Source organism: Halichoeres trimaculatus, unplaced genomic scaffold, assembly GCF_033239565.1.
Source record: "Halichoeres trimaculatus isolate MK-OKI-2021-1 unplaced genomic scaffold, fHalTri1.1 fHalTri1_scaffold_4, whole genome shotgun sequence".
NCBI classification, from domain to species: Eukaryota; Metazoa; Chordata; class Actinopteri; order Labriformes; family Labridae; genus Halichoeres; species Halichoeres trimaculatus.
The window spans coordinates 18,201,303-18,228,186 of NW_027437182.1; the positions used below are offsets into that span (position 1 = coordinate 18,201,303).

The following is a 26,884-nucleotide window of genomic DNA, read 5'->3' on the forward strand; positions in this document are numbered from 1 at the left end:
TAGCTCGACTTTGAATCCCTAAAAACTCTCTGATTGGCTGTTGTGTTGTGTATTTTATTTGACCAGTGTATCTGTTGTAATTTTAAGTCAATGCATTGACATGTAGACAAAGCTCGCCCACTGTATAATGAAACATAGTTTAAAGCTGTGTGAAATCAAGACAGATTGTCACAGACTGTAATTACTGCTCATTCCAACATCTTCTTTTATGGAATTACAAGTTATTTTTATCCATTCAATGGAAAAATGCTCCCCAGATAACTGAAAAAGTAAGTGTAAACTGAATTTAACTATTGTCCAATCTTTCAGCCATTACTACATACAATTAATGTTCTGTCTCACTGAGGATATACTTGAAACAAAACTAGTCACCCTGTTAGACAGCTGTAGATAAACCATCATATGAGAAGCTGCTGGGTGTGACCATGTGGGGCGACTGGACTGAAGAAACAAAGATCCTCCATGGGCTCATTTTACAGGGGACACGACCTCTGCATGTGTCATGTGTTGATGCAGCCTTATTACTTAGTCTGGGCTGGGCCAGAGGTTATTACAGAGGCATGCAGAGAGAGTCTGGTCTAGTCTGAAAGGGTGTTGGGACACCAGCATTGGGAATGTCAATGATAAGGTCGATCTTAGTTCACATATTCCCCCAATACCTCATCCATAATTTCTTAAGCTCACTTCTTTGCCCACATTTTGCTTGAGTCAGAGTAGTGCTTGTTATTACAGTTAAACAAATTAACACTGAAAGTATATTTTTGTCTTTATACTAGTTGATTTGTTACTAAGAAACATTCCTAATGTCATTTAGTAACAGGATGGCCTCTGAAAATGTCATGTCTGTTAAAGTGTGTGTGGTAGAGCTCATATTTTGAGATTGTTGCTAGGCGCCACCCTGTTGGCTATGGCTGCTCTCTCTTCTTTGTCCGTTTCTTGTAATTTTTTCGTCTCTTTTTCGTAATCTTTGTATTTGGAGTGGATCATTACTTTGTATGGTTCATTTGTTGGTCATGGACACCAAACTTTTTGTGGCTTCAGTGATATTTTTATTACTTTTTCTTCTGTGTATATCTGGAGATCCTACATGTAACCATGGCTGCATTGTTTACATGAGAAATCAGCTGTTAGCAGCCTGTGGCATGTCAATGCTAACTGGTGTAAGGCCTGATGTCTTCCCACAAAGTGAGAAAGAGGTGGTGAGGATGACGTGCTGGTGGACCTGTCCTTCCATCCATCATTATTGGGAACATAAGATCTATCTCTAATAAGGTGGACGAGCTAGCTGTGCTAATCCAGCAACAGAGGGAATACCAGAAGGCAGAGTAGCATCATGCTATGCACAGACATGGCTAACGGAGCTAACATCAGACACCAACACCACACTGGAAGAGCTTCACCTGCTGTGAGCAGACAGGATCCAGGAGACAGAGATGGAGCATGACTGAAGAAGCTCAGTCCTGGACCCTGTGGAGGTGGAGGCTGGCTGAACTGGACAATGATGGACAAGCTGTCATCATCTGTTTTCTTATGGGCCTTTTTGCACTTTCTATACACTTTCTTACTTTTGTTTTCTTGATTGCTGCTGTGACTTCAATTTTGTTGTACTTGTTACAATGACAATAAAGTTCTGTTCTATTCTATTCTATTCTGAAAAGAGCTGATGAGGCAGCTGGGACCTGCTGACATCTATAACTATTGTTTACAGCGTCTAAGACTATGTTTATGAACCGTTTCCCATTGAAAAAAATCTGAAACAGGAAAATACAAGCTAGCATACTGCCAGCAGGGCACGTGCTTACAATCTCTGTGCTTTAACTTAACTTGCTTGAGGGTGTTGTAAAGCTTGAGCAGCTGACATGATGAAGGATAAAATACTGGCTTCGTTGTTATTTGTCTAAGGCTGCACATGTGTGATCTACTGTATTCAATGTGTGTGTGTGTTTTGGTTCATCACATATGAAAATGTGTTGAAAAAGGTGTTTCGCATTTCTTTTTTTCTGACCTTGGCAGGCCCCGGTGCGGATGTTGGGGATGAATCCTCGCCTGCAGGGGTGCGGCTGGGCAGGGCACTGCTCACAGGGGTGGCCCCAGGCCCGACCAATGGTAGCACAGCAGAGGGTTTTGGTGCAGACGATTCCACTGAGCTGGCCCTGACACATCTGGTTGTTCACCTGTGTGAAGCATGGTCCTGTCCTGTAGTCTGTGCAGAGAAGAGGAGGAGGAGGAGAACGTCCTTGAGTTAGATGCTGACTGCTTTAACATTGGATTGATTAAATGATTAAACAGTGATTCATTTCCTCAAACACATCTGGAGCAACATTAAATAAAACCAGATTAAGAATGAGAGAGAAATTTCTTCCTCAAGCTCAAAGTTTTTTCCTGTAATATCTGAATCAGCCAGTCTTTTTACATTCACTCAAACAACAAATAGATGAGTGGATGTGGAAACAAGTTAGCTCTTTATTAGAGAATGATTTGGACTGATGACTCACTGGACCCTTTGGCTCGTCCTCATTGTTTGATTCAACCTTTCAATCAGCTTTTGGAATAAAAGCCTTTACAAGTAGCAGGTTTTACCAAGACTTAAGCAGAACAATATGAGAGCTGGGCAACACAATAGATCATGTCAGAGCACGTGAGTGGAGTTTTTCTTAGAAGAGGGCTCAGATTAAATGGAAAAATCAGACAGTGTTTCTTCCAGCAGGAACTTAGCAATAGGAATGGTATGACTGGTATGTATTTAGTCCCTGTAATAATGAGTTAACCCGCTGGACTGACACACTGAAGCACATTCCCGTTCTCTAACTCGGAGGTGGTGGTGGGCTGAACAGTGGTGCTTTCTGTTTCTATAAGGCACTACAACCAGCTAATGACAGAGTGATGGTCTGTAATAATCCCCTCATGGTGCTTATTCACTCCAAAAATTAATGTGACAATTTGACACAGTTGCTTGTCAGTTTTGTAGCAAAGCTCTTCAGTGTGAGTTTGCAAAAACACATCGCCAAGAACACAAACACGACAAAACCATCTCACTGAAGTGGGACAGATGTGTTGATACCGCACGTCTCATCTTGAGGGAAAGGATGGTAACAGATTGCAAACAGATGCTTCAAACAAACACTTTTTGGGAACAAAATGTCTTCAGTGATCACCTTGCCTCCTGACCAGCAAAAGTGTGGCATCATCTCATTAAATGCACTCAACAAAGCATTCACAACAACCTCACAATGGAGCTTTTTCAGCAGCATGATGGTGCTCATCTTTTCATACAGCCTAATGACGGCTCTCCTTGTGGGAGAAGCCCTTGTTAAGTCCTCTGCAGTGGCGCCAAACTTAATACAGCCTTCATTAAAAAGGTCGATTGTTAGATCGTTGCAGTGGAGATGAAAGAAAAACTGCATGGTTGGTTAGCCAAGGCTGTGACAGTGAGACGGGGAGAAAGAGAGCGGACTGCTCAGGCCTGAAGGACAGACTGAGATGGAAAGATAGTCGGTGATAGTGGGTTCTGGTGGGAGACTTTATTTGACTTATTGGTTCCTTGTGCTAGATGAAAGAGGATCACAGAGAATGGGGCAAAAAGTAGGAGACGCAGAAAGAAAGAAAGAAAAAAGAAAGCTGAAAGTAAAGTAGGTCAATGTGAGCATGCAGAGAGCAGGTTTCAGTCCTCCCTCTCACCCATCTGTCTTTGTTTCTCTTTGCCCACTTTAGGTCTTCCTGCCTGTCTGCCTTCTACTCTCTCCCTCATATCAGCTGCTTTTTGATCTTCATCTTCACGTGGCCGAGCTGGCACAGTGCAGTGAAGACCTATCCACCACATGTGCTTCCTCATGTTCTGATCTCTAATACAACACACACCTCAGAAAACTCATAAAAACGACCAGGACCAGCGGTCCTTTGGTCCATCTCTCAATTTTTCTCCACTTCACTGCACTTCACTGCTTTTACATGACACCCAGAGTCCACTGGATCCTAACAAAGGTATCCTAATCAAAATACACACTCCTTTTTAAAAGGCAAGACAACGTTTATTGAATAACTAGAGGATGTGGTTGGAGCAAACATTTCCTGATCATGAATTCACCCTTTCCTGAAAAGAAAACAAGGTGCGGTCATTAAACAGATGAAATAACGTACATGATCTGCCCATCTGCCAGCTGTCAGCCGGCTGGTCATTGAATCACAGGCTGCTTTCTCTTCAAAAATGCGTTTAGGAAAGCTTTGACAAGATAAAATGTTTTGACTTGCTTTTTTCATACATCGCAAAAACTTTCGACTCCACTTCTGATCCTTACGAGCAAGTCTGTCAGTCTGTGCTAGCTCCACCCTACGTGCTTCTAAAGCTGGTGGTGGGAGGCGATGATAATAAGGAACTAGAGGTTGCAGTTTTGGGACAGCTACTTCAGATAGTATTACAATATTATTAGGTACTTTTGTAGGTACCGACCAAATTCTGTCAAAAATATCGAGGACTGATTCATGTAAAATCAAAAGGTACCATGTTTAGGTACCTAAATGCATCCTTGTGACTGTGAAGGAGTGGAAGAGTGGGCGATTTCCCATGCTGGATATGAACACAGCATTGTAAGGTTATATTTTGAATATGTTCAATTGAAAAATGTTATACTTAAATATTAAACAAATTGATATTTTTTACCACACAAACACAAAAAGGACCGAAAATTAATATTGAGTACGGGGCATCGGTACCGTATCGTTTCAAATGTTAAAGGTACCAATCCCTACCTGGGAAACATAAAGTATTCCAGATTCTTAGAACTGTAGTCCCAGAAATGGGGTCCTGAATCTGCAGCCCTCAGGTCTGCAGACAAATGCAACTTGGGGAGGCAGGGGTGCTCATCTGAGATGAGTCTTTATGGCTCAGTTATGGATTTCATAACAAAAATTAAAGACAAGAAGAATCTAAGCACACAATAAAGTCACTGTCATCACAGACAGCTTCACAAGGATGGCAGCATCATGGCGTCTGTGCACTGTACACAATGAAAAGTTTCCCGAATCCCCCACATGAAACTGAAAGGATCACATAAAACTGACAGCTTTGCAATTTACTGACAGGAGTGGCTCATTTGTTGGTGGGTGGGTGTTGTTTGCTACATATGAATACATATCTGGCTCTCTAGGGAGCATTAACGCTGGTTTGAAGGACATAGTCATGTGGAAGCAAAGAAAACAGTGTGGCTCACTGATGTGTTTTTGATAGTTTTCGTCAAGACCGTTTGTCAAATGGACAGCAGAGAACAAAAAAGATGGAAAATAAAAGGAGAAAAAAATGTATGGCACTTCCAAAACTTCAGTTCGGGATCCTTAGGAAAAAAAATCCCCCTCTTAAAGGAGACTGGACTTTCCCACACTCTGATCTTCTAGAAATACTCGACAGTCACACAGCTGCCAAGTTTAGCATTGGACGCATGTGTGCTGCATTAAACATATATGCATACTCATGCTTTATCAAACTCTGACACACACTCTCCCTCTCTTACACTTGAAAGCACATATTGGTCTGTACACACATTTCTTAAAGAAACACAGCACTGTCTGAGCTGCAGCGCAGAGCCAAAAAAGAAGCTGAAGCAGAAACTGCAGCTCACTTTAAGCTCTGTGTGGGGGACACTGAGTTCAAATCAATGTGTTTATTCCAGCTATTTTTTTGTCTCGTGCATAAATGTGAGTGTGTGTGTGTGTGTGTGTGTGTGTGTGTGTGTGTGTGTGTGTGTGTGTGTGTGTGTGTGTGTGTGTGTGTGTGTGTGCAGTTCTGTGTGTTTTTCATGCATATTCAGTGGACACGTGCAAGCATGAGAGCGGGCAGGTCAGGACAAAGGAGCAGTCTAACATCCTGACTCGGTCCTGTTGACAACATTCGGAAGTAATTTAGTCTAATTAGTGTTTGAATTGCTCAATAGATTAAAAACATTCACTAAACCGGCTGTCCTCTATCCTCCATTCACTCATTCTCCTCACTGCGCTTTGTCTCCCATCCAGACTTCTCTGGTTTCACTTGTATCCTTTCTATACAACCAAGCAGCCAACATCACAGTGTATACAGTCCTGTTCCCCTGAAAATGAAAACTTTCCATCAACTCTGAGGCACACTCAATGGAGGCATCTTATTCTCAAAAGTTTATTGTGCTTCTTTTAGATAAACACCTGTGTTTCCAGTTAAAGTTTCCAGGACTGGCTGCTGGTAGTAACCAGACTAAGGTTTTGCAACCTTTCACCAATATCTTGACTGTCATATCAGGATCTGACCACTCATATATAATCCACATATGACTCTTCTATAAGACAAAAAAGAAAGCCTAGTTTTTCTCCAAAGCCTTTACTCTGTGCTCTGATAAAAGTTGTATTTAAGGAAGATAAATGACTCTGAAAGCTGCAGTGAGAAATATTTAATCCTGTCGAGAATTCAAAGCCTTCTCGGAAATCAGTTTCTCATCAGCTTTAGTTTGTGTCTGTGAGATCAAGGACAACCTTGACCTGAGCGCTGAATGAGACAGAGGGGAGAGGGGATGGCAAGAGGAAAAATTTCAGTTGCAGATTCATTAATAACTCTTGAAGTATTTATAAAACTCCCAGGAGAGGAGGAGGAAGATAAGAGACTTGAAATATGAGCTGATCACATGAAAATGAAGATAGCATCATTTATACAAACTTTTATGACAAGAGGTCCACAAGTTGAATGGATAAAGGGATGAAAGACACACAGACACACTTTCCCCTGGGTGCACATGTGTGTTTCTGTGTGTGCAAGCACGACTGTGTTCTTTAAGCGAATCTCCTCTCCAGACTTTGTACAGCTGGAAGTGTTGCCCTGAGCCCAAACGTCATGCTGTTACTCATCTATTGAGAAAAAGAAACTTTTCTAATTATACACTGTGCACGTGAGTATGTGTGTGTGTGTGTGTCCATGTTTCTGTGCAGTGAGCACATGTCTGGCGACTTTTGTGGAATTTCTAATTGCTCGCATTGTTTGTCCTTCTGCTGATGTGGATATAAATAAATGATTTGGATGTGCAGGCTCGTTTGTTTGTGTGCATGTGAGTGTGTGCCAGTGTGTGTGTATGCTTTTGTGTCAGTGTGTGTTTGTGCCCTTTTGGAGTCTGGGTGGTTAACATGATTACAGCCAAGCATAGCGGTCTGTGTTGGTCTTATCAGAGCCATTATCAACAAGCTTGAAATCACTCTTTTCCTTAATCCCTTATCTCTCCTCAAAGAGTCTGATCCTTTCATTTCTGACACACAAAAAGCAGCCACTCAAATGTGACTAAATGTTTAACACAGCACCAACAGACAGACACACACACACACATGCAGATTTACAGGGGGATAAGAAGTGTGGGAGAGTAAGACAGAGATACGCTCTCTGCAGTACAATAAGCTCACAGCTGTGTGAGGTTAACTCCACTGTGTATGAAATCACAATAACGACATCAATCTATTCTTATAAATGCCCTTCGACGTCATATATTGTGGCACCAAGTCGTCCCCTTGCATTGTGTCTAAACTTTGCCCATTGTAACATCAAACCTCTCTCAACCTCTGCAGCTATATTTGTTGATTTTCACTGACTTCCCGACGCAATTCCGTCCAGCCGTGGAACAATAATGAAGACTCTATTGAATGAAAAAACCGCCAAGCAGAAAACATAGGCCGGCAAGTGGGCTCCAGACTCCATCATCAGCTACCACTCATGGGAGCAGTTACTGATTCGGCCAGGGGAAGTCTTTGTAGTGCTCTCTGAGCTGCAGAGAGAGTAATTTTGCTCATTTTTCATCAGGCCAGATCAAAGACAGCCATCGTTGCTGTCCAATGAGGCTTCTCAAGAACTGATTTCAACAAACTTAAGTTTCTAAATTTGGCCTCCAGACTGCTGCACTACTGCTCTATTTCCTCAACTTGGCTATTTAGGATGGATTACCAAAATGAAGACCCCTTTGTGAATAGAAAACTATAGGGACGTTTTTGAGAGCAGTGTTTGATAAGAAATATTCAGAATCAATTGCATTAAGCATTTGAAAAGATGCTAAAAACTAGTTCAAATAGACTCATCCATCGCCGACTTTTTGTGGACCTTCATAAAACTGAGGTTTGATGCGTTGTTTGATGTTAAAAGGACAGGATATGAAAGAAGAAACAAAAAAAAAAAAAAAAAAGGACAGGATGTGGAGTTATGACTGACAGCTCTGAATTTAAAGAGTAGATCAGAAATGGCAAAATAAAACATAACTGCATCAGACTATCACGAGAATCTGCTCTGATGTGGGGGGTATCGTCCTGAGGGTTCTTCGTACGCAGCTCCACCACTCAGGCACATTTCCAGGTGTGCACTAAACCAAACTGTTTTTCTGTTTTTTGTGTGAGTTGAAAGAAAGAGAAAACATTTTTTGGACTCATCCACTAATTTATAGACTTTTAATGACTTGTTGTAAATCTTTTCAGAGTTGGCTTGGAATTGGTAATAAACATTCAGTTTATATCCACAGAATGACCTATAGAGAAATCTGTGGAACCCCAAAAGATTCGTAATTAAGTAAATAAAATCAACATTTTAAAATAAATACCATTTTGATAAATAGAAAACAAATAAGTTATGTGGCCATTAAATTGTAAAATACAGCAATGTTATTATAAAATATGTTTTATTGTTCTTAAATACAGAATTGTCATAATTAAATATTTCATAATGATTATATAAACAATTTTATACTTTTTGAAATAAAGACTTTTTATTTATTTTCCAAACTTTTACAAAATGAAAAAAGTGGCCTTTTTGTTTCATAATGTTGTTTTTCAGCATTAGGACTTGGTCTGTCAATCAAAGCACTTAAGGCGTAGCCAGTTATGTGATTTTCTGATCCTGTACACAGACATTGCAGCAGCACTTGCAGGCATCAATTCAAATGTAGAGACTTATCACTAATGCTGAGAAGACTGAAAAAGCTGAAAACAGGAGTGCATGGCATGTTTCAGACAGAATGGCTGCAGGAAAGGAGTCAATTTCAGAGTTGCTCCTCAAGCAGCTGAGAGTGGAGGTCTGCAGCTCGACCCCTCTTTAACTAATCGATTAAGGAAGGATCAAACAGTGTAAATAAAAAGGCTATTGTGGAAAAAGGACATTAAGAAAATGAAAAAAAAAAACTTTTTTTTATTTTTTATTTTATTTTATAAAAGCTTGAAAAATTAATCGAAAGTCATTTTTAAAAAAGTATGAAATTGTTAAAATAATAATTATGAAATATTAATTGTAATAATTGGATATTGAAGAATAATAAAAAAATGTCATAATATGATTTCCTTATTTTCAAATTTAATGGCCATAAAATATATTTGTCTGTTAATTATTAAAATGGTATTTATTTCAAAATGTTGATTTTATTAATTTAATAATGAATCCTTTGGGGTTCCATAGAAATCCACCACTGCAACTTTCCCGTTCAGCCATGTCTGGTCTGGTGTAATCCAGAAAGCTGAAATAGCCCAAAGTCTAACACTTCCAGCATTCAAAAATATCCTTGACGTCACTGCCTGCTGAGGAGAGGGAATTGCCCCTCAGTGATTACTGCTTTATTTGCTCTGGACTGCACTGCGGACTGGATTTTGGGACTGACCACAAAGGCTTTTAGGGGTCCACTGAGACACACTGGACTAAGCAGTGTTGGTGGAGAGCCAGCTTAGTGGGCCAAAGCTCTGTGGACACACATCAGAACCACTCCCTTTGTGTGTACATGCAGGTTCGATGATGTCAAAACACCGAGGTGACCCAAGTTTTCCATACTTAATATTTTTAATACTTTTCAATAAATCTGTATCATCTCTACATCAGCTGGTAAGACAGGGCATTCTGCCAGTGAAAACAAAGCAGTGAAACAGAAATAAGACATTATCTATCATGTTAAATGTAATGTATGTATGCCTGCACATACTCACAGAAACAAAGGCACATTTCTGCTCCACATTCAGTGGGATGCGTTGGGAGTATTTCTTCTGAGGAGGAATGAGTAATTGACCACGCAAATTGACACAGATATCCGCACGTGCACACAAACCACAAACGCTCAGAGGATTCCCACGACTCCATCCTACACACCCATTTCATACTGGTTTACTTTCACTGCTTTCACCGTTCACTAGATGTCTCCTTGCTGAATCACACAGTAAATCTACTGACTCATGGATTCAATCTGTCAAACCGCAGCATGCAGAGCCATGTAAACAGCAAAGGTTAACGCAAGGATAAGCCATCCTTTTCAGACCAAACCTAACATGTTTTTAAAAACTGACCAGTTGTTTATCAAAATCTAAGAATTGATCCAAAGACATTCAGTATGAATGATTCAAGAATGATTTTCTGTACTCACGGTGAGTGAACAAATGTGCTGTTGTAACATGTGAAAAGAGAGATTCTTTTTTTAGCTCTACAAACAAAAGCTTTGAAAACTGTGTCTCTCCACTATTGTTATCCCATAAGAATGCTGTAGTAAATCTGAAAAAATGTCCAAATTCCCCTTGTTTTCTCTAAAGGATATTTATAAAACACACAAACAGGGATTGATAAGTGTTTTCCCCTTTCTCCACCATGGGAGTGTTTGTACTTCCCTCCACCAGGCTTTGTGTACACAGCTGGGTAGACCATTTTTATTTTCACCCTGAACCCCCTACCCATCCTCCCCCTCCTTCTTTCACTCCCTCTTGCCTCCCTACCTTGCTCCACTCCTCATGTCCACCACTGCTCCACAAAGAAAGTCTATTCTGTTGGTCATGTGGGGGTGTTGGGATGAGGGTGGCGGGGAAAATTTATAGCCAGATGTCTTTAAGGCTCCCTCTGGCCAACTCAACCACCACAATGATGTACTCCCCTTGAAAACAATACCCCAAAGTTTTGATTCAGAACGAGAGTGCAAAGAAGAAAGTCAGTGACATGTGACAGTCTTTAAACATTCAATTCAATTAAAGCAGATAATTAGTGTTCATGGCTGGCTTCCACAAGGTATACAGGTGTGAAAAGGAATGTGGCAGAAAGGCTGAGATAAACAAGGTGAGTGAAATTACAGACCAAGGACTTCCTTTGCCTTCATGTAGGTTACAGCAGGTAGGTGGAAAGTGAGGGTTGCAGAAAGGTGAGTTCAGAGAATAAATAAGGGTGTAAAGTTTCCTCTGGAAAGGTGAAGTAAGGTAAACCGGAAATGCAGCACAGCCATCACATCTTTCTCTCCTCCATGAGATGGTACGATCAACTTCCAACACTGAGCCATCACTTTCCACCCACCCCACACACACACACCTCTGATCTATGTTCAAAGCTCTGGAGCCGAACACCCACAGTCTGTCTGAGCTGACTGTATGAAGTCATCCACGTCAGAGGAGTCTGAATGCTCACCAAGCACTGAAGAAACAATCCAACACAGAGCGCCTGGACTGATAGAAGAACACTAATAGCTGCACAGCCACATCAAGGACTTCCTGGTTTGATACCCGCCTTAACATTTCAGTATGAGTAGGAGAGCACTGATAAGAAGAAAGGTCACACCATGGTCTACCTCCCCTCCAAGCTGGCATCAATTCTTACAAAATCAGATCCTGGCTGTTTTACAACCAGCCACACATAATGTCTTTACAGCTTTTATTCCTTTGTTTGTGTAAATTTCATTGCAGAAGTGGTCGTTATTACCACTTAGAGTTACAAAACCTACAAATGATTGTCTAAAATCATGAAAATTAGCCAGATTGTAAATAAACCTGCAACTCTTAAGGGACCTTTAGCTACCCGTGCAAAATATGAAGCAATAAATCATTCCAGCGGGCCTCTATTACATTTTTATAGATTGGTAATAAGAAAGCAGAGACTTTCCCCCATCTGTTGTTAATCATTGTTTTTGAAGTATATTTAATTGTTTTGTGCTTACGTATTTTAACTTTTGCACTTCTTTTCTAAGGTGTCCTTGAGTGTCTTGAAAGGCACCATTCAAACAAAATGTATTGTTATTATCATAATTATTATAAGTGCCCTGTATCACTACAGAAAAGAGTGTTAGCTCTCACCTCTCTCGCACTGCGGGCCAGTGAAACCATAGACACAGGCACATCTGTTGGGTCCGATGCAGCGCCCACCGTTCTGGCAGCCGTTCTCACACACAGCTACAGGAGACAGAAGAAAACAGATCAGCTCACAGAGGAATAACACAGTCCTGCTTTATTTTTGATACACACAGAGATTCTTATAAAACTTGAAATGATCACAAAACAAACAGTGATTGTCATTTCCTCAGGTACAAACACATGCTGTGGTTTTTATTAATTATGTCAATTCTAAAGCTGAAAACTTTATATAAGACTTCCTCCAACCTAGAAATAATCCAGGATCAAAATTATTTTAACTTAATTCAACAATAAAACTAGTATGTGTTAGTCCACATTAGAGATAGACCGATATGGATTTTTTGGGGCCAGTACCGATACCTATTATTAGTAGCTGAGGGGGCCGATAATAACCAGTATTTAAAGCTGATATTCATTTGCAGTCAAAGTGAAAATATTTGCGTGCAAAAATTTGAACAATACAAACTCCAACTCTTAACTGCATTCAAATGCTTCAAGCATATGTTTATTAACAGCTCCCAGGCTTAGCAGCATGTTTTATAAAGTGAAATGAAAACTTAAAAAAATAAACAGCTAAAGTTTTCAACAGTAAATAAAGTTTTCAAAAATTTCTATTAGGAATGTCCCGATATTACATTTTCACTTTCGATACGATACCGATATTGCAGCATTGAGTATTGGCCGATACCGATATTAATCCGATATGATATCAGCATTAAACATGCATACTTTTATCAATTGTTTTGTAGTATGTCTGTCATGTTAGAAAAGGCTTGATTAAGTGATATTATTCAAACAAAGAACAGTAGTCAGCAACAGTAGGTATGAGGAAAAACTGACCCATTTATTATTAACCAATGGGTAACAGACATTTTAACATTAAACATAAAAATTACTAGTAATTGAATAAAATAAAGAATAAATAAGAAGACCCAGAAAATAACCTAAATAAATCAAATAAAAACAGCAGGAGTGGAGTCTGGAATGGACTGCTTATATCGGAGCTTTTAGATGCATTCCGACACGGTACTGATATTTTTTTTTTTTGCTGATATCGGACCGATATCCAATATTAATATCGGACTGGGTAATGTAATTGAATTAATTTTCTGTTTGGTTTTACATGACTGATTTTAAATGACCATCAAGGGCTTCCATACTGTAGAAAGGGCGAAATTCTGTGCAGAGAAGCATCAGAACAACACAGTTTTGTGGGTTTCAGAATGGGTTACATATCGGCCATTGGATTTTAAAAAAAGGCAGAAGCCAATATCTATCCCTATTTCACATTGTGTGGACTGTCTGATTTCAGTAAAAGTTGGAACTATCTTGCAAATCAAGACAAAAACTGGAATAAACCAGGAGAAACATGAATCAGTCTTTCAAAATGTGAATGATTTGCAGATTTTCTCTCACTTTTTACCTTTCAGACGACATCTGCTGCTCATAACTACACACCCTAACAGGTGACATAGTATAACTACCCCCCTTCCCCAGCATGCTGCTGACTGTGCAGCTTCCACTCACGCTGTCCACAGTGGCTGCCGGTGTAGCCTTTGGGGCAGGAGCATGTTTCCTCGGAACAGCTGCCTCCATTCATACACCTGACGTTACAGGACTGAACTGCAGGGGGGAGAGAGGGTGAGGGTGAGGGCACAGAGAAAGATGGAGAAACGAGTGAGAACAGTTAGAGTGAATAATGCTTGTGTTTAATCATGATATGTAGACAGTAGTAATCATATTAACTGGTGTTATCACTGCTCTTAAAAGAGAGGAAATGGGATCATTACTCCATCAAGTAGTTACATCGCTTTATTACATTGTTTCCCAGTAAAATAGGTCATCCCACACAGCTAATATTCACGGCCAATTAAACACAAGATAATTTTTCCACGTCAGTTGGCTTTGCACAACACTGGTGTTTCTCGCGCAGCTTTAGTTCAACAGACAAGACTCAAAAGCCCCAGGCCACAAAACCAAAGCCAATCTCACAAACTGGGGGGAGGCAATAAGTTGAGCCAGCTGTACGCTACAGTCAGTCAGTCACTCAGGAATTTGCTGAAAGGAGAGGGAAACTAGGTGAGGGGGCTAGGAGATGGAAGCAGGAGAGACGAGAGGTACAAAGACAGTGAAAAGGAAAAGAAAAAAGAAAAAAGTAGGATACACCGAGGACAAAGTGTGAGAGAGAAAAGGATGTAACTTTGAAAAGCAGGTGAAAACAAAAAAATCTGTGGTGTTTCAGGTTGAATGATGTGGAGCAGGAGCCTCATCCAGACTATAGGAGGGCTGATCTGACAGTCTAAGACGTGTAGCGGGACCTCTCTCAGGAGAAACTAATTGGTCTTCCTGGCAGACAGTCATCGTTTTGCTGAGCAGGCGTCTCACAGAACACAAGAGGAGAGGACACATCTAAAGAGCTGAATGATAGAGAGCTGGATCATTTTAATGTTTCCTTGAATCCTGATTCCTTTCATCCTAGCTCAAGATGATATTTTATGGTGCCCTAGTCTTCCTTTATTTTTCTTCCATCCTTCACTCCTGCCTGTTCCTTCACTGCTTTTCATGCCCCCCTGTCTATATTTTTCACTGTAAGTTCAACATTAATTTCCTCTCCCCATCTGCCTGTTTGTGCCTCTTTCTCCCTGCAAAATGTCTGGCATGCAGAGCTGAGGAGCAGAGGGGAAATGACTGAGTTCCCCGTAGCTGACTTTGTCTAATGAGACTTTGGAAGTTTGCACACTTGCCAACAGGAGGCATTTCAGCCGCTGTAATCCACCCACTTATTCTGACTGTTCCTAAACACACTAAATATGACTTGTGTGAGTCATGATGAGTAAATATATAGTCTTTAGGTAGCTTTTCATTGTGATCACGCACGCTGGTATTACTGGCAGCTAACACAGCAGACTTTGGGGACATGAGTCAAAGAACAAAGCAAAATACTTGGAGAGCATTCTGGTGCAGTTTCACCAAATGAAACGCAGAGGTGTTATTCACTGAAATTGTCAACAGATCTTTCATTTTTTCCCCCAAATATTCCACAGAAGTCTAAAAGGAATTGCTCCCATGCAACACTTGGCAGACTTTGTACAAACTTGGCAGGGACTTCATTTTGTCTGGATAATGTCTCATGGCTACACAAGGTGATAAATCAAAGCTAATGTTTGGTTCTCTGGGGCAGACTGGGTTTATAGGTCAGTTCATTGACTGTATATAATGATGGAAAATGTGCATGCTGTACAAAAGTGGAACCCAAGTGTCCAAGTGACAGGCTCTGATAGCTTACACGTTCAGAAACAGAATCAAAGCAGCAGGAATCAGCCGTTGGAGCCAAGGCAAAAGTACGCGATTCCTTTTGCTAACAAAAACACAAATTTAACTTCAAAATAACATTGCAATGTTTTCTCAGACTACAGTTATGTCTCGTCTTGTCATTCCTTCTCTTTGCTAATCTGGTACACCATGCTCTCCGGTGTTGTTTCCCATTTTTAGTGTCAAGCAACTACTTAAGCTAAACTTACTTAAAAAAAAAATCAATATTCTGACAAACACTGGCATGATGAGAGATATCTTGAACCACGGGAACTATGTCTGAGAGAAAATCGGTGGAGTCTATAGTCCCAGGGTGTGGTCACACTGGCCATCTCACTGTGCCAAGCTCACTTCAACCCTAAAGTCTTGTTTGTTTGGTCAGTGTGACCACAAGTGTACCGTGCCTTTGACACACTTTGGAGCGGTGTGCTTTGGTACGGTACACCTCATGCATGAGCACAAGCTTGCGTACCAAACGAGGATGACACATAAGTCATGTCAGATGATCACTGCTACCGCTCCTCTCATGAACCATTTTAAACAATGACGTATGACAATGACGCTGGGGGGGGGGGGTCCTGCTACTGTACAGCACAGTACGGATGGCTTGTGTGACCACACCCTAAAGGCAGTGTTAGGCTTTCCGTGCAAACGTGACGCGTGGGAATCAGACACGAGATCCACGCAAGAGAACGTGTGAGGCTTTAATGCCTTATAACCATAGACTGTATAAAACATGGATGTAGTCTCGCCGTCGTCACCCATCTGTTTCTGAAACAAAAAATGAAGCACATCAGCTATAGGGGCCATATTGGTAGTGGTAATGGCTTCACCTGCAGCCATAGGGCACCGACCGTCACGCGACCCTCAGCTGTGCCTCTGATTGGAGGAGCTCGCGATCTCAATATCCTCTGAACGGCCGCGTTAGAAAAAAATTCACCCCCTGTACAGTGTGTGCCATTAGTAAAATTAGCGACTCAGACAGGAGGTGTTTTTTGAACCAGGCTGTAAATAGGTTAATTTCTGCTTTGAAAGTGGCTATTTTTGGCTTGGTGTGTATGTGACTTCCGGTACTTCCCGGAGCCAGCCTCAAGCGAACACTCGAGAAACAGCAGATTTTAGCACTTCTGCATTGTCTCGTATTCTTAGACCAGAGGTTGCCGCTTGTTTTTAACATTCTACACAGCGTCCGTTGGTGTCCATTCCTAAACTGCTGGGGGCGGTGTATCACAAACATACGTCTACCAGAGTACTAAACGAGACTCAAAGAAGTTTGGTTTTGTTTACAACATCACAAATCTGTCCCAGAGATTTTATCAGGTTATTTTAACAAATTTATCTTCTCTGCTGAGAGTGGCTGCAATTTCACGCCATGAATTATTTACCAGGGATGTTGGCCGTCATGGAGCCAAAATTGCTGCCGAACACCAACGCATCAGTAAAACCAGGCTCTATAAGTGCGCCCAACCTTATAAAGTTGATGAGAAAATGATAAAATATGGTATGGTACAGTGAGGTAGAACAGCAGCTTTATTACAAAATACATGTGCACAGCCAGACACGTTACACCAATAATATCTGTTCTACAGTACCCTACGGTAACTCTGCGGGGACAAAAGGCGAAAACTAACCAACATGATATGACGTAAGCACGCCATGCGTATGGCGTTAGCTTAGTTAGCACTAACTCCGTAGCTTCAGTGTCAGCAGTGTGGATACATCAAACTAGAGAGCGAAGACAGTCCGGCAGCCACATCTACAGTTCGACCAAAAGATCCCAAAACAACACGCAACGTAGTTCACTTACAGAGGAAAGGCTGCTCCGCAGAGAGGACGACAGCGCCTAAAAAGCTCTGAGAAGAAGGTGGGACGCAGGTTTATGCCATCTCAGTTATCCACGGTATGTCTTTCCGTTCTGACACTTCAACAGCCTGCGCTACCGAAGCTGTACAGCACAATCCGTAGTAACGTGTGAGGATGTGATGATGAGATCAATTTGACTACAGAAGTTTGTCCGGTGTTTCTGCTGAGCCTCGCAGCACTGTAGATTGATCCCTTGCTATGGATGTTTCAGGTCAGTTAAATTTATAATCCGGTTTGTGGCAAAATATTTCCAAGAAAGGGTAAAAACACGAGATAGTCCCGTATGTTCGAAGTCTCTCACCGTCTTCGGAGAGTTGCGTTCAGGGCAGCCTCTGATTTTAGAGTGCTGTATTACATGCTAATAGTTGTCCACCGCTCAGGGTTTGCTGAAAGCTGTAAGAAGCGTAGAATGTTTTTTCCAACTAGATTTAGCAAGCAAACCGGTCATTTTCTGCAAATGTTCTGAGAAGAAATGGAATTCAAAGCAATGTTGATGAAATTCTCCTGTCTTCTGCGTCATGTTAAGACATGTTTCCAGCGGTTTCCAGCTTCCCATATGATACATTCAAGTACCCTCGGAAACTTGAGTATTTTGATCCCACGGGTATGGGATCCAGAGGGTTTTAGCTTCAGAACTAGCTGGACGTAGTTAAATGGACTTAATAAGCTTTAACTTTTATTTATTTTTACTAATCAGTATTATTAACATACCGAACAAAAAATGGTGCTGCTTCACTTTCTCACTTCTTCAGCAAAGTTTTTCTCCAAACCCAAAAATCGGATCGGTACTCCGTATTGGCCTATACTCAATATCAAATAATCAGGATCGGGGGCGAAAAATGCTGATCGGGACATCCCTATTATTTACCACTTGGTTATCACAGTGACCTCTGTGTGAAGAGTCATACAAATGGTCCAGCAGGATAGCAATTTTTGAGTGTGCAGGGCTTGGAAATTTTCCGTGTAAAAGGGACCACTCAAGGGGGCATAAGTGTGAAAATGATGTCATTTGTCCACACAAAGCCGCGCGGACCCCTCGGACGCGTCAAGCATAAATTAGCTTTAAGGCAGTCATGGGAGAGCTAAATCATGTTTTGGCTTCACTTTGGGGGACACCGTTTAATACAGTGTATGGTTCATGTGATGTCTCTCTTCTTCTCACCATTCTCCTCTCTTAGTCTAACAGAACAACCTCTCAGGTTTCTACCTCGGTTCCATGTAAGACATGATGTTGGCAGAACACTCTCTCCTGACTCTCCTTCCTTCATTTGAGGCCAACAATAGGCTCACTGGTGTGAAGCATAAAAATTACTTCAGTGAGTGATTGCAGCTTTTCCTGCCTTGTAATAAACCGTGAAGAAAACAGTTTCAGGGTGCTGTAATCTAAGCTCCCCCAAAGCTGAGGGCATCTTGGAACAAACTCTTCCATTTGTCAACAAGTCCCCCCGCCCCACTTGAAGTGTAAATAGGTCAAGTAGATACACTTGGGGAAAGATTTGGCTTGGGCTGATGAGACAAGTTATGTTGCAATGCAGGAAGAGTCACGGGGTATTGTTGACTGAGCAGAGTAGGTGCACCGCATGTATGGAGGATGTAGCTTTCGTCACATCGATGGCTGGTTTTGGCGTTTTAATCAAATTCTCTGTATCTCTAAAATTCCCTCAGAAATCCACTTTGAGAAAAAATGCTCAGAATTAATTAAATATAAATTCATAAACGCATTAAAAATGTCTTCTTCATGTTGGGTTTTTGTTTTTTGTACAAAAACTGAATGAGAGGAGGAGGAGGAAAACAAGCAAACAAGCACATTTGGAGACAGACAGATGATCTCATTGGTAAATTTCGCCCCTCACTTCCCCTCCACATGAGACTTCATCCCCCTGCAGGTGGAGAGAGATGGTTTGCCCCAGTGACCCGTGACTGGAAGGCTGCACGTGCAGAGCAACAGCGCTGTGGGATATGATGTGTGTATTTGTATGTATGTGTGTGTGCAAAACTTCCAGACGTCCCGCTAAAGTAATTGGGTGTAGAGTCACAGGCCACAATGCACCTCTGTGTTCTGGTGGTGTCGTCGGTGAGCTGCTCACATCTGGGTGTTTTTTACGAGAGGCTGCGAAACACAGGAAGGCCAGGTTTGTGTGTTGAGTTATGTGTGTGTGTGTGTGTGTTTGTGAAGGTACACTGACAGAAAACTGAGGAGCTTTATAGCTGTGTTTTGTCCTGATTTATGCACATCAAAGGGATCAGAGACAAGTCAGCCTCAGTTTCAGCATGGATGGGTGATGTAGTGAAACAGAAAACTGCTTTGGACGCAGCATGAAAGTCAATCGCAGAAATTTCTTTCCATTTGAGGAAACTCACAGTCAATTTGTTTCAGCTGAGTGAATTCTCTACCTCAAGCACACCATCAATTTTACGGGTAAATTAGACCTAGTTTTCTGCTGGACAAGCATCACTTTGTGGTCTAGATGGACCAGCAGTGACAAGGTTTCTAATTAAAAGTGACTCTCTCTGCTTTCCCAGGACTCACTGCTGCTCCTCATCAATAACCAGTGGAAGTCCGTCCGTCTAAGGACAGCTGTTTCTCAGCATTAGGGAAAGAACGTCTGCGGTAATGATTTAGTAACTATGGTTATGGGAGGACAAGGTTATAAAGATGACCCTGCAAGATCCTGAGCACAGCTGCTCTGCCCTAAACTGTCAGAGGGTTTATTACAAGGTTGACTTACAGCGTGAACCCTTGTTGTCTGGAAACTAACGGGTAACTCCAGGTTATCTCTAAATGTGCACTTACAGCGCCAGCTTGGCTCTCCAAAGGTTTTTCTTTTCTATTTCTGGAAATGTGTAATCTCCTTCCAGTGTATCCAAAGGAACACAGGCTTTTATTATTCATGGGCTAAAGGCAAAGATTCCAGGAAGAGTCATTAAAAAATCCCAGACACTCATCTGTGCATGTGTGTGTGTGTGTGTGTGACAAAATCTTAAATGTGTTGCTGATTTATTCAAACCTCTGCAATCCACAAACAAGATGTGAGACATAAAGATGCTATCTATAACTTAGAAAACCAGGGTGCTAGAATTAGACGGTGTAATTAAGGAAGAGGAAATTGGTGTTTCCAAACGGATCTCCATAGAGCTGCAATTTGTTCCCAACTGCACTGAATTATCCTGTTTAATGGTGGACGCACTCCAAAAAGCTGGATTTGGGAGTTAGCACATTTGGAAGACAAGACCCAGAATGAGCGCTTGCCTTCTTTTGGCACAGCTTTGAATCCTCTGAGACAGCTAATGTAGTGAAAACAGTTTTTCAATTATTAATACGCACCTAAAACAGTAAGTGTAGCTCTGTGGGGAATCCAATCAAAACTAAACTTAATAGCCAATGGAGAGAAAATGATAAGGAAGATCTCATCCAAGAATAGCAAAGGTTTCCACACATTAGCTCGCAGATGAGTGAGGAAACTTAAGCTGCATGTCATAGTGTAGCAGAGCTATAGCTGAAGACGACACACATGCTAACTTTTACAAATGGTGACCTCCAGAGCCACTCACAGCATCACAGATGTTTGTCAGTCTGTTATCTCGGGTCATAAAGCTGTTTGAACTCTGACCTTCATGGAGGCTGTCAGAGAGAGCAGAGGAAGCGGTGATTCCCTCTAAAATATACTCCTTATTTACTTATCACAAAACAATAAAGCTATCTCTGATCATTTCAGGATCATCCGGTGTGTCGGCAGCTTCCTTTCCGGCCTCTCCACTGCCTGTCTAACAGCCAAGATAAATCCCTGCAGGAAAGCTGAGAATCACAAAGTCTGACAGCAAGTTTGGTCCAGCTCCGCTAAGCTTACCGTCTAATTTATCACTTTACAACTTTCTCGCGCCATTCCTGTCCCTAAGGCACATTACTTCATGGCTCTCGCCAAAGCACTAACTCTGCAGGAGAGCTGTGTGAAACCTGCCGGGGTTTGTTTTTATTCCATGTGACCACTCATGCCCTTTTGCTGATGGTCACATTTAAGCCTGAAAGAGAGAAAACTAACTTAACGCAGATATTTTTACACAAACAGATCCAACTTTACTCTTAACTGTAGGAAAATGCAAGTGCAGTTTTTTTTCTGTGCAAGTCTGCGGTAATTCAGTTACCACTCTACTCCCTATGAAACCTGACATGCTTCTCTGTTCGGTGTGTTCTTATTTAAGTAAATCTCTGTAGGTGAGTGTTTGTGCCTGGGTTTATATGTGTGTCTGTCAGTCAGGGTGCTGTAAGTGAAAATGTGTGTCAGTGAGCTTCATGGAATGTGAGAATGTGCAAAGGGTCTGGCAGTGGCCAAGCATGACTGACGAGCTGACTCTGGCTGTCTAATGCAGGGAGGCTGAACCCACTGCACACTTCTCAACTCACTCACACACACACATGTTGACACATACCTTGCATGCTCCCCAAGAGCTGCTTAATGGCAATGTTTTCTGCATGCCCAGCACATATTAGCTTCAGGTTTAAACCCCGCACACGCTGCGTTAATCTCACTAAGACAAACGTGATTGCACACATTCATGTGCAGTAAAACACCTCACTCCTCTCCATTCCTCACACTCACACATACACACACACATCCTGAGTGGTCTGTAACTAAGCCCAGCAGACTGAGCTGGGGCAGCCAGACTCTCCACTTTAATCCTGACAAACCCTGTGACCTGCAGACTGCAGGCTTGGGACTCGACACACCACTATTACACCGGCTACAGTATTATTCTGGCTCCCATGGGAGAAGGGTGGAACCATAACATCTGGAAAACAGCCGAGCAATTGGATGAGTAGGAACTGAAACAGCTCAGTGTTGCAGCGATATCATTTCATCAGTAGTTTGGCCCACTTAACGTGACGAGCACAGGGGAGAGAAGTCAGGCTCAGGGTCAATTGAAGAAATGGTGGAAACAAACTAGGGCTGCAGCTATCGAATATTTTAGTATTCGAGTATTCTACTGAAAATCCCATCGATTAATCGAGTAATCGGATAAAATACATTTTTGTTTAGTTAAAGAGCAGTTATTTTTCAAATGACAATTTTTCTTTAAGAAATAGAATTTTCTGATACAGCATGACAATAAGAGCACTTGCTTTGGTAGCTCCAAAATTTGTAAACACACTTTGACACATTTTTTGTGCCTTGTACATTTCATCAAATGTTGCGGACCCAAAGGGCACCCGTTTCATAGAATGACCCATTAGTCTCCAAACTCCAGAAAAGAAGCTAGATTTGTTGCTAGTTGCTATTTTGTATAAGAGGTAGCTTAAGGGGTCTGAAAACTCTCTTAATATGGCCTCAGCTCTATTTGAAATACCAATCTTTGATCTTTTTTAAAATTTAACAATTCCTCGTGGCGGAGAAAATTACTCGAGTATTTTTTGTATCGAGTACCTCGAATAATTTGAGGTATCGGTTCATCTCTAAAACAAACTTTTTCAATCCTTGCCTCAAAAAAGATGATTATTCTATAAGACAGACTGTTTGCAGCAGCTCAGGTACAGGAAATGTTTCAATCGGTTTGAAAAGATGCTATTTATGTCATAAAAGACAAAGCTATGGTATAAACCACGAGTGGGAAAAGGGAAGGGTGGGTCAGCAGGACTCTTCATGGTACTCCCAGTTTGTGCACACAGGTTCAGTCCTTCTAGAGAAATGTAATTCCGAAGCTTTGCGATAGCTGCATATGTTGATGTTTGAGGTTTGATGGGGCTCATGTGTGTGTTAGAATGGTAACTGACCTCCTGCTCCTGCTCCACAGCTGGGAGAGAGCTGACCATTCGAGCAGGAACACATGTTGGGTCTGGAACAGAAGCCATCACCACATGAATTCCTGCAAATAGCTGAAAAGAAAAACAGGACAGGACATTTATATACATCAATTTTTCACATTTTCGTTTTTTTTTTAATCCCTTTCCTTTGGCTCTGAGATATCATATGAGGGAGGATTTTTAAGGGACTTACGAACGATACACTGGTTCCCTCCAGGCAGAGTCTTCCAGCCTGGGCAGCAGTATGAATGGAAGCGAGAGCCACACACATTTGGCCTGCCAGAGACAAAAAAGAAAGAACAAACAAACTCACTATACACTCAGACCTCCCAAACATATTTTAGTTAGACCCCAAAGAATCAGATAGAGCTATGAGTTATTTATCGAGCTCCCTAAGACCTGCACAGCCTCTGCTTTCAGAATAAACAAAACAAACTTTGAAACAAAGCCTCCTCGGGTGATGGATGGAGGTATTTTCAGAAAGGATGAGGGAGGGGAGGAAATGCGAGGGGCCTACAGCACGAAAAGCATTTTGTTTTCATTCATGGCTGATTTTAAACTTGGAGAGACGGGATGTATAAAGTCCTCCTTTCTCCTAAATTCCATGACTGGCTGTCCTGTTCTCTGGCAAGTATCCAGTGCTGCCCCCCTTCCACACCCCTGCCTGCAGAGAACTTTGACCCCGTCTGACAGATGTAAGATTCATCACAGCTTATGGGGGCCTTGATTGGCCTGACAGGTTAGCCACAAATTCTCCTTCATAGAAGACCGCTGAACCACATCTTAGAGTGACTTGCCCTCAGCTCACGCAGCACAAACACACTCGTAAACATGCAGTGGGACTAAGTTTGGCTGCTGCTTAATGAGCTTATTTATAAGCAAAATGCTTCAGTCTTTATCTTACAAACTACTTGTAACTCAGTTTATTTAAAAACTGAGTTACAATGCCAACTTGTCTCAGTCACAAAAACCAAGATCTACTGGACATGCGTTTGGAGTTTACACTTGAGTGAAACGTGCCAAGATGCTGCATAAAGCTGTTTAACAAGCTGAAGCACTTCCAACACTGCGGTGATACTAATGATATCCTTTGCGACCTTTCAAAGTACATAATGGTGGGTGTATCCGTTGTCATCTGTGTTGGTGGTTAGTTTCTTGCATTTGCTGTTGGCATGACTAAGATTGTGAGACCACAGATTGGGAAATTGGGACAAAGTCTGATCCAGATGCTCATGATAAAGTCATTTCACAGGGATCACATCTCTTTGGTCTGGACAATTTCTACCCCCTGGGTGTTATCTATGACTGTTCAAGTCACGCTAGATTAGCCCGTGTTTTTTGATGGCGACCAAGGAGCAGTACAATCAGACACCAACTTTTTAAAAGGATACATCAGACATGTATTGTGCTTCGAAAGGAAAGGTCTAAATCTGTCAAATTGGACTTCAAGACCCAGCTATTACATACCCATGATGCAGTGACATCAGAAAACCTTGAGTGCATGCAAATTAGTTAAATTTAATAGTTAAAAATGAAGTTTACTGGAATGAGTATTGAATAAACCATACAACTTGTCCTCCATTTTATATACTTAAATAAACGTTATAAGTTTATTAAAAGTTAAATTTAACACTGAATATGTTTATTTATTATGAATATAGTTCTGCCAGTGGCATACTGAGTGTGCACAGACCAGATTAAACAACTGCAGTGAATTAGCAAATGCTTGTTTAGTAGTGGTTTTCATAACACTTTCTATCCTGATAATCTGGAGATAAAGTGGTTTCTAAGTTAAGAGGAAGGCGTCTGATATTTAATGACAAGGCTTTACCCATAGAGTGTATAATTAACGGATGTACTCCCCCCTTCGTCACCCATCTGTATCTGATACAGATTTTTGAAGCGAGTCTGCTATCGCGGCCATATTGGAAGTGACAGGGCTACAAGTACAGCTATAGGTCGCCTGTCAGTCACATGAGTTGAGCTGTGCCCCTGATTGGGCGAGCTCATGATCTTAATATCCTCTAAACTGCCAAGTTACAAAAAAATTCACCACTGTACAGTGTGTGTCAATCGAACTGCAGTATTACAGTAGATAGTTGCTAGGCACCGCCCTGTTGGCTATGGCTGCCTTTTGCAGCAGCTCTCTCTTCTTTGTCCGTTTCTTGCAATGTTTTTCCGTCTCTTTTTCGTAATCTTTGTATTTGGAGTGGATCATTACTTTGTATGGCTCATTTGTTGGTCATGGACACCAAACTTTTTGTGGCTTCAGCGATTTTTTTACTATTTTTTCTCCTGTGTTTGTCTGGAGATCCTACATGTAACCATGGCTGCATTGTTTACGTGTGAACTCAGCTGTTAGCAGCCTGTAGCATGTCAATGCTAACTGGTGTAAGGCCTGATGTCTTCCCACAAGGTGAGGAGAAGGAGGTGAGGACGACATGCTGGTTTTCAGGTGTGAGCTAAGAAGTCACGATATCGGCCTGTCCCTCCATCCATTGTTATTGGGAACGTAAGATCCATCTCCAATAAGATGGACGAGCTAGCCATGCTAACCCAGCAACAGAGAGATTACCAGAGGGCAGAGTAGCATCATGCTATTCACAGACATGGCTAACAGAGCTAACTTCAGACACCAACGCCACAATGGAAGAGCTTCACCTGCTGTGAGCAGACAGGATCTAGGAGACAGAGATGGAGCATGACTGAAGAAGCTCAGTCCTTGACCCTGTGGAGGTGGAGGCTGGCTGAACTGGAGAATGATGGACAAGCTGTCATCATCTATTTTCTTATGGACCTTTTTGCACTTTCTATACACTTTGTTACTTTTGTTTTCTTGATTGCTGCTGTGACTTCAATTTTATTGTACTTGTTACAATGACAATAAAGTTCTATTCTATTCTATTCTTACTGACCCCATGTCCCCCTTTCTGTCTTTTTGGTTGTCATAGAAATACGCAGCATTTGGAAGAGATGGACAATCAACAAGCCCCGTATTGGCAGTTCAAAGAGTGAACAACGGAGAACAACCACTTTTGATGCAAAGAATTCAACTATATCTATTTCTATCCACAAATTCTAATTGTAACAAAATTTTGGTCAATAAAGCAAGCAAACATCAGTTTATCCAGGCAATGCAGACCTGTTAGGTTTGTAAGTTTACCTTTTCTTTCCAGAGAAACAGCCAAAGATGATGCAAAGTGAGATAAGCCATTGACAACTGCTGTCTGACAATAATTTTTCTGTTTTTGTTCCTCTATGAATGGATGTTTGCATATGCATGCATACAACAATCCGGTCATGGATGTGTTCCCTATTAGCTCTAACTCTATTCTCTTGTCAGGTTGCTAGCAGGATTGTAAACACGAACAGTGCACCGAAGGGGAAGTTTTTGCCCGGATGTCTGTTATCAGTTATCCAGATATCTGCTGGCTGCAGTGGAAGTTACAGTGGAAGAAATATTGGCGGCAGCCCCCAGAGGCTAAATCGTAGTCAGGCCATAGCCGACAGGTTCCAAGACTGAGCCCAAGTTAATTCTGATGACATCATTATGACTCTCATCAGGATTCGACTCTGCAGAGCTCTCTCCAGAGCCACATTAGACATTTTGCTAGTGGAAACGTGCACAGTTGTGTGCCACACCACAAGTTAAGTCAAAGTAATGGTAGTGGTACTTCAATGAAAAGCTTTTATCCTCGAAGACTAGACATGGCACATGGTACTCCATTTCACGTTATAGAATGGCTTCAACAAATGTACAGCTTTCAATTTTAAATGCAGTATTAACCTGGGTTT

General features: G+C 41.5%; 1 protein-coding gene across 1 annotated transcript in view; it reads right to left on the reverse strand.

Moving 5' to 3' along the window:
* The window catches only part of fbn2b (fibrillin 2b), a 63,537-nt gene extending 40,204 nt beyond the window's left edge, over positions 1-23,333 (reverse strand). Inside the window, exons 1-5 of the mRNA XM_074668861.1 lie at positions 23,283-23,333; positions 23,060-23,161; positions 13,645-13,740; positions 12,061-12,156; positions 2,006-2,203 (exon numbers count right to left, since the gene is read on the reverse strand). Coding sequence (XP_074524962.1) covers positions 2,006-2,203; positions 12,061-12,156; positions 13,645-13,740; positions 23,060-23,114 — 445 coding nt within the window. The 5' untranslated portion in view covers positions 23,115-23,161; positions 23,283-23,333. The remainder of the gene's footprint in view (positions 1-2,005; positions 2,204-12,060; positions 12,157-13,644; positions 13,741-23,059; positions 23,162-23,282) is intronic.
* Between the last annotated feature and the right edge of the window lie 3,551 nt (positions 23,334-26,884).